This window comes from Columba livia, chromosome 15 (genome assembly GCF_036013475.1).
Source record: "Columba livia isolate bColLiv1 breed racing homer chromosome 15, bColLiv1.pat.W.v2, whole genome shotgun sequence".
In the NCBI taxonomy this organism is placed as follows: domain Eukaryota; kingdom Metazoa; phylum Chordata; class Aves; order Columbiformes; family Columbidae; genus Columba; species Columba livia.
In genome coordinates, this window is record NC_088616.1 from 17,501,437 (window position 1) to 17,518,115 (window position 16,679).

Consider the following 16,679-nt stretch of genomic DNA (forward strand, 5'->3'; position numbering starts at 1 on the left):
GAAGCAGGTCACCCCTGCTTGCAGTCAGCGTGCGATACTTGTAATGCAAGGCTGAGATCTGAAACGCCACTCAGGAATTTCTGCTGTGGAAAAGGTGTTTTTAATTATACGAGGCAAGGTGGGATTACCTGGACTCAGAAGGGTCATTTGTGAACGGCTTCCAGCTAGAGTGATTGAGGGCTTCAAGAGCATCAAGAACATCCCGCTTGTCGTTGCCGATGGCTTTTTGTTCAATGAGCAAGAGGTGAGCGTTTGACTTCTGTGTTGGTTTTGGTCCTTTGCACTTGGGGATACTTTTAACAATGCATGATGCTTGAAAGTATTCCAAAATGTGCTGTGTTCTTGGTTGATGGTTTTTTGGTTGTTGTTGGTTTTGGTTGGTTTATTTTTAATTTTCTTTGAACTATGAGGTTAAAGATAAATAAAGGAGTATTTTGGAATGTCTAGAAAATATTTGTGATAACAAATAGAAACAGTGCTTCCTGATGCTCAAGAGACATATAATGTGCTTTTTTACAAGCACACCACAGTTCTATATTACAAGACCCCCATCCAATATTTTCTTCTTTAATGGAAGGTAAATCACTCCGTCCACTTTTAAAACATCATCTCTTTAAGAAATGTGAATATCTTCAGCAGAATCTTTGGTACTTCTGTTTGATTTGAGAGGGCCTGGCTGTTGCTTTGTTTTAAATTTTAAGCTGCTCTCATATCTGCCAGAAAAGATAGGAGCTGGGGACATACTGAAGAGGTGAATGTTTTGATGGCTCTAAATTGCTAAAAGGTTCATCTGGCAATCTCACATTTGCAAAGAGGAAATCTGGGCTGCTGTACAACTGAGTTCCTCCCAGAGAATTCTATAGCATGAGGCTGGAGGGTGCTCTGAGCAGCCCGGTCTGGGTGGAGACGCCCGGGCTCGTGGCGGGGCTGGACGGGATGTGCTGTGGAGGTCCTTCCAACAGACTGTTCTGTGCTGCGGTGAACAGAGACACAGGCAAGCACAAAGTCTTAGGCCGCCAGCTTGAATCTGACTTCAAAACACTTCACATCCTAACAGGAAGAGATTTGGATGTGTACATGGTAGCACATCTATTGCTGCGTTTATTTGCAAAAGTATTGCGAGTTCCTCTAAGTCCCCCATGTGCTGCAGGTGTCACACCCACTTATATAAATATACTTAAAACTACCAATAAACCATCTGAACGTGATGACGACATGAGTAATCAAGGCAAAGCCGCACGGCTGTCACAGCGGGGCGGCTGGAACACGGGCAGCCAGGCAGGCTGGAAGCTGCCGCTTTTCCAGCGGAAAGGAGCGGCGTCCAGCGGCGCGGGGCAGGGACGGCGCGTTCATCCTGTGCTGAGACTTTATGGCCCTTATTGGATTACCACACTCATTTTCTTCTCCCCCTTCTTTCGTTTTTCCTCTGTTAAATGCATGTTGAAGGAAAAGATGCTCTCAGCATTTACCGTTAAGAAAAATATTAATTGTTCATTTTATACTTACGGTATCAGCCTTTTCTTCAGCCTTGTCAATATCATTTCTTTTCAGAATAAATAGGGCACATAACAATAACATACTTCCTCAGAACGCATCACTCATGGCATCAAGGGACCCTGAGATCAAGCAAAAACTTTAATTATGTCTTTTGAGTCTAGAATCAAGAAGGCACCTGATAGCAACCTTCAGAAGAGATCTGAAAAGGGGTTTCTGGTTTGGTTGGTTTTTTAATGTTCAACATTCCGCACCTGTCACGTGAATATTTTATTCGGCAAAGACGCGAGGCGCGGCACACCTGCTCACACCCAGGGGGTGCCGGGGCTGCCCCACGCTTCCCTGGTGTGCCTCCCCCTTCTAAAATTAAACGATGTTGCAATGGTGGAGCCAGTTGGTTAGGAAACACCTTGGAACTGTATCCAATGTAACTGCTTTGCTGGGTCAGTTTAAAAAGGGACTGTGAAAAGAACGAACACTGGTGGCTAACATGAGCTCAGATAACACATTTCCAAGACCAAGTATAAATGCCCTTTTCTTCTCACACACGTTTAATTTGTTTGGTATTCAAGTAAACACACATCTCTCAAATTTTATCTCTGAAAAAGCCACTCACTGTCTGACTTTATATTGTCAGAAACATGATCTCTTTAAGTACATCCGTACCGTCTGCACAGTGAAGGACTGGAGCGGGAAGCGGCAAAACTAGCTCTTTTGTTGAGCACAGACAGAAGAATTTTTTTAAAAGATTTTTATTTCTGTTTTAAATAGCTTGATAGGACCCATCAGCTGGCACTCAGAGTTCAATTATAAACAGTTCCAGTATGTGACTGCTGTGTATCGCTTCTGTACGTAACACGTTTGCAGTGACAGTCTGTAAGCCAGCGTATTTACAAACTGAAATGCACGGCCCCACAAAACGGTGCTGTAGCGGAAATCACATAAAGGACTGACGCTGAACTCCCTCCCGTGGTGTACGCGAGCAGCATCGCGAGCAGCGCCGCCTGAAGTTTGGATAGCACTGTACGTTACTCAGAACTCTCTATTCACCTCCTTAGGACAACAGGCTTCAAGTTTACTATGGAAACTCCTCTCACAAGTCAAAAAGTGTTACAATAAATTTCTAAAGTACATACAAAGTTGTAAACATCGTTATCTGGAACAAACAAAAATGGTTTGTGCCAGCCTTCTCCATCTCCCCCCTTGCAATAACACAAAATGTAAAAATACCGAGGCCAAAGACCAAGGCCTAGACTAAAATTGCTCTGCACGGGTAGCAGCACAGCTCACAGGAGGCACGGCAGTTCAAAGCAGCGTTGGTCACCAGCAGGCAGCAGAACGCGTTTTCAAGAAGGTTCATGGAACGCTCATCAACTTCAGCTGATGATTCAGGCACTAAGCATTGGATTTACCTACTTTTAAGAACAAACGCTTAAGTTACATCTAGGTGGTTTTATATTTGATAATAGGTAAAATTGACTATGACCAGAAAATTAAAACACACTCATGCTTTTACAAGTTTGGGTTTTAACTGTTTTTACTATTAGGTTTATACAGATCTTCCACAAAGAAGGAAAAAAAGACATTTGCAAACCAGACTATAAATATATTGAGATCGTGGAAATAAACTGAATCTTTTCAAGGTAGACTTTCTAGAAGCCCCTCAGGCCACCACTTTCTAAAATGTTCTAGCTTTTAAATGTATTTCATCATTAACAACAAAATAACCATCTGCTTGGTCTGAGTCTTGTACCACCAATTCCAAAAAGCCTAAGCTAACTGAGATTTTGAAATGCAGCACCGGGTTAGTCCAAGTACACACCTCTAGGATGGTCTTGGTGCAGGGTAGCGAAGGATAGCATCGTTCCAGCTCTTCCATATTAGATACCAATCTACACAGTTTCTGTCCATTTTTGATACAGAGGAGTGTTTCTGAAATGAAACCGAACATCAGTATATGCTTATGCTGAGAAATTTTGGGGAGGGAAGATAAGGAAAATATACACGAGACCAGGCCATAAAACTAAAGGAACAACCTGACAATAAGACGATACATTAGCAGAGTACATACAGGCTTGCTTCTTCCAAAAATTAAAAGCGGATATACCTATCAGGAGAGGGAAGGGAGGAGACAAGGAGAAAAAACCAAACTTTGGCAAAGTTTAAGAAAGTGTAGTCTTTACAGCCCTAAAACACCCCATAACAGCAAAACCAGCACCATCCCCACAGCCAGCCCTGAGAGAGCAAAGGCTGTCTGCAGACGCACGGGCTCGTGGCGCGGGACGCGCACCCGTGATTGCTCACGTGCACTAATGCCACGCCGAGAAGGGAAACACCAGCTCTGCCGCATCTTGCCCTGTAATGTCAGAAAGCAAATGAGCGTTTGCATAAGCATTCCAGCATCATACTGTGAGACAGCACTTCATCTACAGGCAGAGCTCTGTGTGCACACATTTAAAAGTATATTTTCTTTTTCAAAGCAGTACACTATAGTAAATTTCCACCAGTGTACATTTATAGGAAACCACTAGGCAATTCTCTAAATATTGAGTGTTTCCTTAATTTGTTTTCTAATGGCAGAAATAGATCTGTGCTGTGTAGCGCAGGAAGGATCTAGACAGTGGTGAATGACATTTTAGAAAGCATGAGTTGTTTAGCAGGACATTTTGCTTAGAAACACCCTTTTCCAACACCAACAGAATATCAAGATGAGAAAGGAACTGGAAATAAGAAGGCAACTCCCGGCTCAGTATAAAGGTCCCTTACCCCTACTAACAATGTTCTTCTTCTGTACAATAATGATCATCCATCCCAGCCCTAACAGGACGTTTGCTCAGAAAAGCAGTTTGCACATCTGACCTACTGAAGCCACAAAACTCCACACGAAGTGGTTCTTAGCTGAGACACCTTCCGTCTTTTGAGATGAATTAATATCAAAGCATTTGCAGGAAGAGAACAGTGGCCTAAACCATACAGTGTTTGATTTCTATATAGTTTCGAAGGACCGGCGCCCTTCTGGTTCACTGTTCTCCCCCGGGCAGCGAAGCCAGCTGCGCGTTGTCTCCGCTGAACAGCTCTGTGAGTGCAAGAACAGCGCCTGCAGTTTATGGCCTCCCCAAGCCTAAAGTGCAGCATATTACATGAGATTTTAACACACCAAACTACCCTTTATTTGAATTTCAGAAGGAATGTTCAAGTTAGAAAGTTACCTCTTAGGTTTTAAGCAACAAAATCCAAGGCAAAGTACATAAACTATCTTGAAATGGATTAAATCCACTCACTTAAGACATATTCTTTATATCTTATATTCAATATACATATAATACATTAAAAAAAATCCATCAGTTCACTTAGCTGTATTGTATATGTATTTAAAGTGATCCTGTAATAAGTCATTAAAGGCCACTCACTCAAAGCAAATTTTGCTTCAAACAGGACTGTGCGAGCTGGGCTGTGATCTGAAGTTCCGAGACGCCCTCTTGCACGGGCCCGTCAGCAGTAAACAGCCCCGGGCGCCCCGCTGTACGTGCACTTAAACCCCAATTTACTGCTGTTTTTTCTCATGTTTCATTTTCCCCTTTAAAATCACCATGCAGAATAGGCGCCTTAAAAACTGGATTAATGCTTTTATGCCGTTAGCTGCTCCTCTTGCCTATTAAGCTGACAATATCACCTACACATTGTTGTTGTATGTAACTATGGTTCCATAAATATCTGGTTCCCAAATGATGTACAGCAGAGTAGAAAATCTTCCAGGCCAGACTGTTCAGCTTGAAGGTCTCGAGTAACAACCAGAGGTACAATTGTGCCAATCAGTTCTTTATCTGGGCAGTTTAAGCACTCAGTTGTGGATGCAGGACTGTGTTCATGTGCAACTGGAAAAACACACCATACAGGAAAAGAGTATTTCTTTCCCCATATAGCTAGTTACAGCGATGCAGTGGCAAACATCAACACCCTGCCTCAGACAAGCCACAGGCGCCTGCAGAAGCGCCTTTCGTTCTGGCTCTGGGGGTTTCAGATCCACATCACCTCGGCGCCTAGAGCCACGAGCACTCGTGTTGGCCCCGGCGAGGGGAGGAACTGCAGCAGTGGAGGTGGGAGCGAATAGCATGAATGGCTTAACTAAGAGGAAACTTGTCAAAATCGTTACTTACTATATGTAACCCATTATTACTTCGAGGTTTTTGGTAATTTTGTGACAAGTAACCGTATGGAAAAAGTCTAGAGGTTAAGCAATTAATAAAACTACACACCAGGGAAAAAGTTATTTTCTAAAATAAAGTAAATGGCTTTTTATCTCTTCTAACATCCAGAAGAAATTGCCAACCCATGGGGATAATAAAAACGCAATACATCATTTAATGTAAAAAGTAGTAGATCTTACTTTCAGCACACCAATAAGGTTAAAAAATTCCAGCATTTCTCCCCGTAACACTGCTAACCAGCGTCTCACCCTCAGTATCAAGGACTTCTCTGCACAAGTGTGTTAGCTCCCAAACACACACCACGTTAGAAACTCCACTGGCTTTCCAGGTGAATTCAGTTCAAACTAACTGCAACATCACTTATTTTGTTTCCAAAATGAAGTCAGCTCGCCAGCAAAAGGATATTTGGTGTGTGAATCACTGGCACGACTTTACTCTGCTTTATGTCCTTGTTTTTAACTCAGAATGAAGGGTGAGCTGCAAACGCATCCTAATGACCGTACCAATCCCTCCCTCCTCAGGAAAGCCGCTAGAGCACACGAAGCACCTACACCGACTCCCTTATTGAGAATTTTGGACACTGAGTTCACACTTTGACCTACTACACAATGAGCTTCTCCATCTAATTGCCCATGGGAGCATATTCCTGCAAATTCTTGCTGACAAGCAGCTCTGTTGATTCCAACATGCTTGCTCTGTTCTTTGCCAAACTCTGTTGTCACAAGTCTGTCCCAAAGCCAAAGTCAACAGGCCCAGAAATTATTACTGTGCTTCAGCAATAACCATCACTTTTTTCAAGGAAAGAACACATTCTTTTATAAAAAAGGTTTATAGTGTCTGTTGTAGTGCAATAAAGCTAATGAGATATTGTTTAAAGTTGACCAGCACCATCCCTGAAAGGGAACACTGCTGAGAATTATGCTGGATCCAAGCGTTTTAAGGCCCGATAAATTAGTTACTATTAGATTCCTGGCAAGAATTCAATTCTACAAGAAACAGTTTCATTGGAAATGGTTGTAAATAGTAGCCAGAGCACTCAGCTAATACAAACCCTAAAGAAAACAAAGGATCTGTGCTGAACAAATGGACCTCTAGCCTAGTGTCAATGGCAGACCTGCAGAAGTCCCAAAGAGTTCTGAGATTACGTTCTTTCCACTCAGATGCAGATTTTCCTTACCAAAAAAAAGTCCCTATTGCTCTAACAGCCAGTTTTACTAGCAATTACACAAGTTTAATTTCTACTTTAGCTGTCTACTCACAAAAACCTGAACTCTAACCTTGTCTGTTACTTAGTTAAGTTTCTATTAATGTTAAAAACAGTAATTATTGAAATCTTAGCACTCTTTTACCTTCACTATTGCATACCAGAGACCTTCTAGTGCAAAAGCTAGCACAGAAGTTACTAGCTGTATGATGTGAAAATTATTAGTCATGTATCGTATATTCGAAAGCATTTTCTCATATCCAAGTGTTTGCTCTGAAGATACAAGGGTTAAGTAACAAATACGACCCCGCAGTTTCTGGCTGTTTAAGAGTCCCATAGAATATTCATTCAGTGAGGCAACTGGAATATACCAGAGATCAGGAAGTCCACCGAGCTCCAACTCTTGAAGAAATGCCAGCGGCAACTCATTCTCTTTGCTGCTGCTCATTTCTAATTCCAGAAGCTGCAGGCTATACCACAAGTTTCCCAGCCAGAAGTGTGCAAAACATACGAAGCTGTCTCCTGGACAATGTGAGCTGAAGTCTCCAGCAAAACTGCAAGCTTTCTCCAGCCAGCCCATTACTGAAAAGCTATTAATGCGGCGAGAAACCCTATCAAGATTGTCTTTCCCAGAAGAAAAACGCAGATGAAATGAATCCTTCCAAGAAGCAGTTGCACTGAAGCTCCCCACTGCTGATTCACTCAAACTCAGAGGCATTTCCTTGCCAACAGCAGGCAGAAGTATAGTATTAAAGAGAGAACAGCTCCTGGTGTTACAATAAAATAATTCTTTTTGTAAACTGCTACTACGATTTTGAGGGTCGTTCAACACGGAATGTATGTGCATCAGGTGAGCCGCTGCCTTGTGATGACCTGCGCCACTGTCGCATACTGGTCTCTGGTTTAAATCTTCTTTCTTCATAGTCCTAGAGAAGACAAGCGTGGCTTTGGTGTTTCACAACGGGCCGAGCTTGAAGAGGAGTGTGGTTGTAGCTGCAGCACACAGCGCAAGCAGCACACCAAGTCACGAGTCAGTGGATTTCAATGTGGACCTGAAGAGAAAGAACGCAGGATGCTGTTACACTAATATCCCACTTTTTTGGTGTCCTGAATATGGAAATTTTCAAAAAATCTTTAACATCAAGAAAAAGAATAACCCAGCTGCAGAAAGCAATAGTCATCCAGACAAGTCTCCTCACTGGCTGAGCACATCCAAAGGGGTGAGAAGTATACCCAAATATGAACTTTATTCTGTAGTTTCAGTTTAATCTGCTACAAAGTCTCTTCTGGTAACAGGCATCAAAGTGAGCCAGCAAACACGCAGCTAGAGGCATTTGCTGCCTAACAGTCCAACTTTCCTTAACCAGTAGAAATGCAGACCGTAGCTGATTAGAGGCCTATCACTAAAGGCAACTATTAAAGTAAACTTCCTGTAAACAGAAGTGCATGCCGAAATCTGGCACACAGCACTGGAAACAGCCATGTACCCCGTGGAGCCTCCCAAACGGAACTGGTCAGACTGGCTGCACCAGCGCAGTTAGAGGGTACATAGTTATGACAAGCTGATGGTACAAGAGAACTATTATGTACCAGCACAGATAACAAGCAAAGACAAGGCATTTTTAGCCACCAAGGTTACTAAGCTTCATGTACAATTCCTGGCAGTGTGGCTCAGCTTCAAGCTTCAGAACTTGATGAGGATGAGTCCCAAAGATAACAATATGAGACGCCACATTTTGACCTCTTCCCATTTCAACTTACCTTTTACAAGCCACAAACTGCATCCAGACTTGTCTTTCAGCGCTTGGCCACTGGCCAGCTGTCAAAACTTTCGTTACAGCTATGTTTACCAGGAGAGAGAAAGTGTCCGGTGTCCGGCTGGAGCACGTGGTGGCTGTGACAGCCCACAGCCTGCCTCTCTTGCCAGTCAAGTTAAAAGCAAAGCTTTGATTTCATCATAAAACTAGGAAACTTCAATCCTACAAAAGAGCGAGCGCTCCCAACATGTGCGGGTCACAGCTGGTTTAGGGAGTTCTACCTTTTGCAGAAACAAACTCAAGAGAGGAAATGCAAACTTAACTTGAACATTCGTTTTCATATAATGACATTACTATTTAAAACCTTTTCCCTGCTACAATTGTTCTTGACTTAAAAAGAAAAAAAAAAAAACTGATGAAGGAAATTATTTTATTGGCTCCTTACAGGGTGTCAGGGATGCACCATGAAAATGCGCATATTCGCAACTCATCGTCCTTAAGTTAACCACGGCTTAGTAACACGAACAGCCTTCAGACGAGGCAGCGGCACGTTCACTGCTCGCTCCCAGAGCACGCCCTGCACCGGGCACCCGCGGCGAGCCCCGGCGCACCGGGCACAGACCGGGCGACAGTTCCCTTGGAGACTCCGGGGAGCGCAACGGCCGCCCCAGGCCCGGGAGCCGACCGGCGGCGCTCGCCGTTAGCCAGGGGAAGCGGGAACGGCAGCACCGGGCAGGGAGCCGGGACGCGAGCCGCCCCCCAGCCCCGCCGCCCACCTGCAGCCGCACGTTGAGCATCATGGAGGCGACGATGTAGAGATAGGGGAAGTTGATGCGGAGCTTCCAGGCCAGGTCGAAGAAGATGAGGAGGGTCCTGGTCAGCCCCTTGCAGAACACGCCGTAGGACCTGGCCGCGGCCGACTGGGAGAGCCTGGCAGCCAGGGCGGACAGCCCCGCCGCCATATACCCCCGCCCGCGGCCGCGCCGCGCCGCCCGGGCCCGCAGCCGCCCCGGCCCGCAGCCGCCCCGCCCGCGCCCGGCGCTGGGTGTCGCCAGCGGGCGGAGCCTCCGCCGCCGACGTGCGGGCGTGCGTAACGCTGACGCCCTGCGTTGGGGCGGCTGACGCGTGAGAACGCGCCGCTCCCCGCTGCGCATGCGCACACGGAGGGGCGGGGCAGCGGGCCCGGCGGGCTCCGCCCCCGCCGGGTGGGGTCTGCCGGTGGGGGCGTGGCCTCCGCGCTGCGGTGTCGCGCTCGCCGCGGGGCGGCTGGGCGCTGCTGCGCCGCCCGGGGCCCGGTGCCCGTTCTCCGGTGCCCGGTCCCCGCGGAGCTGGTCCCTCTCAGCTGCGGAGGAGAAGCCTGAGGGCTTGGCCCAGGTCTGTGCTCCGACGTTCTCAATAACAAAGTTCATGGATGGGCCATCGATGTTCATGGTGGTTTCTGGGTTTGGGTGGGGGTTTTTGTAATTTTGTTGTTTATGCAGCTGGAAATCAATTCTGTGAGCTACTTCCACAAAGAAATACTTCCTGTGCTTTTCAAGGCAGTACTTACTTTGCATTAAAAATACAGTGTTCCAGGTTACACTTAAGATCTCCAAAACACTTTGCAAACATTTCTTAGGAAGCTCTTTGAGATAAATTATCATGACACTTGCCTTGCAGTTAGGGGGAAATGCCCCAAAAGATGAAGACAGGACCAACACCATTTGTGAAGATGCCCTTTTTCCCCGCCCCCAAACTGTTCTATACAGTTTCCATTCAATCAACTTTTAATAACTGTAAAATGAAACAGAAAAACTGATATCTTGATCTGAACTCCTTGTAATATACTATTTTATTGCCACAGGATCATGCTGGTGCACAGAGAAAGAACAATTCCAGGACAAATCAGGACACCTTCCCAGGTTTATCTGCAATTCCTTTGCCCGTAGTGTCTTAGTTACAGAAGAGAGCGGAAAACCCCTGGAAGAACCTGCGTGTGTCTGCGACCTGTGATCAGTTCCATTAGCATGCAGGCCCCGGCCCGTGCTCTGGGAGCGGGAGAACACGGGCTGTTCCCGGAGCCCGCTGCGGCCGCAGAGCCCTCTGGCCTGCCCGGCGCGGCCCGGGGGCCCGGCGGGGCGCAGCGAGGTTTCCGTGTCAGAGCCAGCAGGCGAGGCTGTGCCTAATGCCATTTCCGACCCTGCCCGGCCTCTGAGCAGACCCGAAGGAACGCGTTTGGATCTCAGGGCTCCAGAGAGCCCCTTCTTAGTGTGGAAAGTCCTGATCTACGTCCTACAGAGCCAGTTCTGCAGTTTTGGACAGCTGCAGGTCACCGCTGTCTTCTAAGTCAATCTGACTGAATTTCAGGCTGTGGAGTTAAATGTCTCGGAGTTAAAACATCCTGCTCTTACAGAGCAAAACGCCACAAGTTCAGATCAAGAAGCTCTCAGAATGTATCTTAGAGCTTACCTTCTCACCTTCCACAGAGCATCGCAGCAGATTCAGAGCTCTTCAGACCCCTCGTTCATCAGACTTGTGTCAGGTCTTCAGTCAAAGGTGCAGGATCCCCTCTGACGCCAGCACTGGTCTGTGGTTTCACATCTTCCATGCGCTTGGTTGTCTCGAGCGTACCTGTACCATTCCAAAGAGGGAAAATGTCAAAGGACTTGTCATCTGCACTGTTTTCCTTCTGGAGAAACTGAAGTAATAGCCCTCACTCTCCCCATGAGTTCACTCAAAGAGTATCCTTTGGGTTATTATTACAGCAAGTCATGCAAAAAACAAACAAAGGCAGGAGCCAGAAGTTATGTATATTATTTACAAAGTTCACGCAAAAGCTTCCAGCTCCACGGTGTCCCAACCCCTGTCACGAGTTTTCCAAAGGCAGGGGCCGTGTCACGGCTCTGCACGCAGGACGGGGATGCGCACGGCGGCGTCCCCGTGCGCAGGGCGGCCGCCCCGTCCTCCCGCCGCGGCCGCTCCGCGCGCCTGCTTTGTGGCGAAACGACGTGTCTCCTCTTCTCGCTCATCTGAGGACTTTAATAGCCCTGTTGGCACTGGAGGCACAGGAACTGTCTCCAGGCCCTGCACTGGAATTCCAGCATGATTCGATTTCCTTATTGTCTCCGTTGCCTGTGCTGTTGTACACACTGAGGCCATCTTCTCAACAGCTAAGCACAAACGGGATTTAGCTGCCAAGGGACATTTAGCAGCTTTCCATGATTAAACTGGAATGCAATGTGACACACAAAGGTTAAATCAGGAAGCTGATTAACTTTTATATTTATCAGTAGATATCTGTCAGATTCTCATTAGTTCCGGCTCATGTTTCTCATTGAAATGTCACGCAGTATCAATTTAAGTATCTTGATTAACTGTAAATTACTTTTTACTCTGAAATAGGCTATATAATTAATTAATTCACTCATAATAATCAGCATCAGTATTGATTTTGATCTAATTAATTAATTAAATAGTGAGATTGATAAAACACTCTTTAGCTTTCCAAGGAAGAAAACAGCAGCTAATGCAATTGAACACCAATTGAAGAGGTCCACCAGATTTTGTCACATCAAGATCTGGAAATCAGCTAATTCTCTTGATGGTGAAACTAAACCTCTAAACCATCCCACACTTCTGCCTTTTCTTTCAGCTCCGTCATAGCCGTAAAATCCTTTTCAATTAGCTATAACACTGATTAATATGCAGAAGTTCAAACCTGTCGACATGCAGTTTGTGGCTGATGGGTGCAGAGATCATTTTCCATCACTTTAACGCCATCATCCCAATTTTGCTTCGTAACCCTGACTCCTGTTCCTCTGTTGACTCAGACAAGCACATCCTTATCTTTTCCAGTTTTTCATGTTTTATTTGATTTTACCTAAAATTTATCCTGAGGTATTCAAATATTCTTCTATCCAAAGAAAAAAATGTTAGGCCACATTGCTGACTTGCTAAATTTTCAAAATGTCCTCTTAAGCTTTCTGAACTTATATCCATTACATTCAGCAGCAGTTCCTCGTGGATTTAAGCAAAGATTCTTGTCCTCCTTCAGGGCTCTTCAGTTACCGTATTTCCAAAGGAATGAACAATTGGGCCCTCGACGTGCGTGCCGCGGAGAGCAGCGCCGCGCAGCCCGTCCTCCGGCTGCCCCGGGCGCCACCAGAGCGACCGCGCCGGGCCGCCAGCCGCTCCGAGGAGCTCACGGCAGCGCAGGTCAGCTGCCAGCACTTCGTGTTTGAATGAGACAGGGTTCAGGCTCATTTATGTTCACAGTTCATTCTCTCCAGTGCCTTTTTATGTCCGTTGCTACGTATGCAAAAATTGCACAAAATGATATTGATAAAATGATTGCAGAAGACAGAACTCGTAACAGGAACTTGAAAAAGCCAAATATTTTAAACAACAAAACATTTTGTTCTCTACAGTTCCCGCAATCTTCTGCAGTTTTTTGGACTGAAGGTTCAGTTAAAAAGAAAAGCCAGATGGTTCCTAACAAAGCGCTTCTTGTGAGCGGGACGTTCGGGACCGCGGAGCAGCTCACGAGCAGCCGCGGCGGCGCCGCCCCAGCACGGCGGCTCCGCAGCCCCACGCGCCCCTCAGACAGCTGGTTGTCCCTGCTGACAAAAGCATTCAGGTCGTTCTTTCGGTTTGCACTGAGAGCCCCCTCTCCAAAGCCTTTCAGAAAACTAAGTGTGCAACACGCCGTGGGTTCTAACAACGCAGCGTTGGTGCGTCACAGTTGGGTACGTGGGAGGCTGCCGCCAGTCTGAGCAACTCTTGGAGAAGCTGTTGTGTTGTAGCAGTGTTGCACAGCTTGCACTGAGGAGCTCTGGTACTCCAACACAGGTGACATTAAAAAGGCAAAGACCTCATTGGAACGGGTGTTTTTCATCAGTCTAGTAAAGGCAGAGTCTAACACTAAATGAAAATGGCTGCCAGAAGTAGGCAGAAATACCAGCCACCCAACTGCCTCTCTTGCTAGAAGAGGGAGGTTGACCTGTGTCACCATTAACCTGGATTGTTTAGCAAACACGGTAGTTTTGTAATTTCTATATTTAGGAAATGGAGAATAAATCAAACATCTTATTTTATGAAGTCTTCCTCTTCACAGAAATTGTTACTTAAGAGCTTATCAGTATACAATCATTGGGGAAAAAACCCCACATTTTTTCATACAATTTCTGTATTCAACGTATGCAAAAATAAGCTATTTTGTACTTATTTATGGCATTTATTCCTCTTATAAGTTCTTCAGAATTCCTACAGATGTTTCCAGTGAGGAAGAGATTCTGGAATATATAATCACTTTTTGACAATTATTTCTGTGATAACTGTACATTTCTGTTCTGAGCGCCGACGGTGCCGCACGAGGAAGCACCGGTTTCACCCCTGCTCCGCCGCGCCCTGTGGAGCCGGCTGGTCTCTCTTGCTCTCCCCGTGGAGGAGCCGGTGGCCGGGCCGGGCCCAGCGGCGCGGGGCCGGGGAGCGGGTTCCCAGCGCTCCGCCGCCCTCGGGCAGACGGGCCGCACCGGGCTGGTTGCTGCCGGCCGTGAGCGTGCCGGCCAGCCTGCAGCAGGACAACCCCTGGCCGCACCGGGCTGGTTGCTGCCGGCCGTGAGCGTGCCGGCCAGCCTGCAGCAGGACAAACCCGCACCCTCCTGCGCGCATCGGGGCCGGGGCAAAGCTTGCCGCCTTCGGTCTTGGTGCATGTGGAAAATGGTTGGACAGTGGCGGGCGGTTCAGTACCGAACCTTTACCCTTTTTCTTAATACTTTAAGGCTCATTTCTGTGAAATGCTTGATAGCAAGATAGGTAGAAGTTGAGGGGAACGTGCAGTTTACACATCAGTGTACTTCGGTAATGCCTCACCTCAGGCTTACAGTTACAAAAAGACTTATTCCCGTATTTCTGCTGAGGGAGTTACAGTGATAAAAAACTGAAGTGACACAGAGAAGTCTCAGGTCCTTGTATAAATATATAGTGATGTCTCTATTCCAAACAGCTTACAGCCATATACAGGGATTTCTGTCTGTAATCCCACCGCCTTCAACAACGGTTCTCACTGTTGTGAGCCCTGTCTGTTACCACTCGCGAAACCTGAGGGCAGACTGAAGTGAATGCAAAGCCTTATGTGGTTTTTATAACTGAAATTCTTGACAGAAGAGTTATTTATCAGAAGCTACCGAAGGCAAATACATGACTTGTTTCTGTTGTACACTCACACCAGCTAAATCATCTACGCTAATATCACATTAATGTGATGCATTTATTTTACAATGTTTCATTACTGATGTATGGATTTAGATACTAACATTTGCTTTTCATGCTCCTTTAGTCTGTTCTGCCCGGTGCAGCCACTGCTGACGTTACAAGCTGTTCGTCGCCGGCTCTGGTTCCGCCGCAGCAGGCCGGGTGCTGTGGTTGAGCAGCGTGCATATCACGTGCTAGTACAGGTTTTTTCAACACTCAGGAAACCAAACACGCCAAAAGTGTCTGCCTGGAGTACCTGGAAACTTGGGACCATTGCTTGTGGATTATATTAGTCTCTAACATTAACTTTATGTCACAGTATCTCCCCAGCGTTAGTGAAGATACTCTCAATTTCCTCCACAGCAATAGTTTCACTTTTCTAATTAAAACTGTGTGCTCTGCTAGCTTGATGAAGAAAAACGTATAACTTCAGAATTCAAAGGTCATAAGCAAAAACTTCAGAGTCTCGGGCAACTGGATTACATCTGAATCTTTAGGCATCAGCTGCTATCCGAACAGCCCGAGTAAGTACAACTATCCCGATTAAAACGTGGAGGGCAGAGGGCTCACAACAGGCCGCAACGGCGGCGATGCCACAGGCGGAGCTGCAGTCCAGGGAGGAATCTGGGATGCCTGGTGCTGTGCATTGAGATTTCTTTCCGGTAGTTCCTATGACTGTAACACTACATCATCAATCACCTGACTTCTGCCACCAACTCAAGACAGGACGAAATCAAGCCTGAAGTGCAATTTTTAAAGACAATTTTCTTAGCTATTTTAAGATGGAGAAGCATCTGGAAGTCCTGTTTTTCTCCAGGAAGAGAAATTTCTCTTCAGTTGTTTTGGGTGGGTATTTTTTGTTTCTGATTTCAATACAAGTAAGAAAGAAAAGCGTGACATGCTGAAAACCTTATCCCACCCCGTGACACTTTGCGATACCTTAGTGTTTCACGTCATTTTGCACTCGCACTTCAGTCCAACCCCTGGTTTGAAGTGGCTGTGAATTACTATTACAGCTTTTTGCCCCTAGAACAGTTTTTATGCTGTCAGTAAGGACAGAATTTTACTTTTGACCTAGATATTGTATCTTGTTGTTTCCTGAAGACAACTGAACAGAACTGGTGTCAGGAGGAAGCGCGATCCAGGAGGAAGGGAATACACCTATGAATCACTCTGAGGTGGTGTGTTTGTTTCACTGACGTGTTTCCCGTGTGCGATGGGTGGACTTGTACTTCTCTACTTCTCTGTGCATTTGTTTGTGGCTTTATTAATGAACTAACATGTTAAAGGACACAGTAATACTTTGGGATGAAAGATATTACACAAGTGCAAATAATTATTGTCTCTGTAATGCTGATAGTCTGTGTCATGGTGAGCAGAACTTTCCAGTATTGCATCAGCGTGATTGCCCTGCCACTCCCCACCCACAAAGGACAATAATCCTCCTGCGGTGCCAGCACATGCACAACACACACCGGCAGGCAGTAGCGGAGACAATCTTAAATAATGATTTCCTCTCGATGTCTAAGAAAAGATTTTCAACAATTGTAATGGATGACGTAAGGTGGTAGATTGTGGAACAACATTAGGACCGATCTAAGCCTCAAATTTACAATTAATGATTGTATCAGAATTATGGAAAGTTTTACAATTGGTTGTTGTTACTGTCATTCATTCTTTTCTTTTTACATACTCTGTGTAGTGCATTTGTAACTATTCTGTCTATAACTCAGCACTCCAGTCATATCTGTCGAACCGGTGACTTTTCTGGGGGTTGTTATTAAC

General features: G+C 45.9%; 1 protein-coding gene and 1 long non-coding RNA gene across 3 annotated transcripts; one reads left to right on the forward strand and one right to left on the reverse strand.

Annotated features, from left to right (window-relative positions):
* Window positions 1–1,224: 1,224 nt before the first annotated feature.
* SMIM10L3 (small integral membrane protein 10 like 3) lies at window positions 1,225–9,726 on the reverse strand. Of its 2 annotated transcripts, XR_010466485.1 has the most exons (4): window positions 9,440–9,726; window positions 7,052–7,958; window positions 3,317–3,426; window positions 1,225–2,909 (listed from the first exon to the last, which is right to left on the reverse strand). XR_010466485.1 is itself a non-coding variant. In XM_065031654.1 (2 exons), exons 1-2 carry the CDS (start codon window positions 9,623–9,625, stop codon window positions 7,938–7,940), a joined length of 207 nt encoding a protein of 68 aa, XP_064887726.1. In that variant the 5' UTR covers window positions 9,626–9,726; the 3' UTR covers window positions 3,014–7,937. The 2 variants fall into 2 exon arrangements, 1 of the variants encoding a protein (XP_064887726.1); XM_065031654.1 differs by lacking the exon at window positions 1,225–2,909 and having other exon boundaries at window positions 3,014–7,958.
* A 105-nt stretch (window positions 9,727–9,831) lies between these two features.
* LOC110356127 (uncharacterized) lies at window positions 9,832–13,963 on the forward strand. The gene is made up of 2 exons (XR_002409199.2): window positions 9,832–10,037; window positions 10,507–13,963. It is a non-coding gene; the product is annotated as an uncharacterized LOC110356127 (long non-coding RNA).
* The last annotated feature ends 2,716 nt before the right edge of the window (window positions 13,964–16,679 follow it).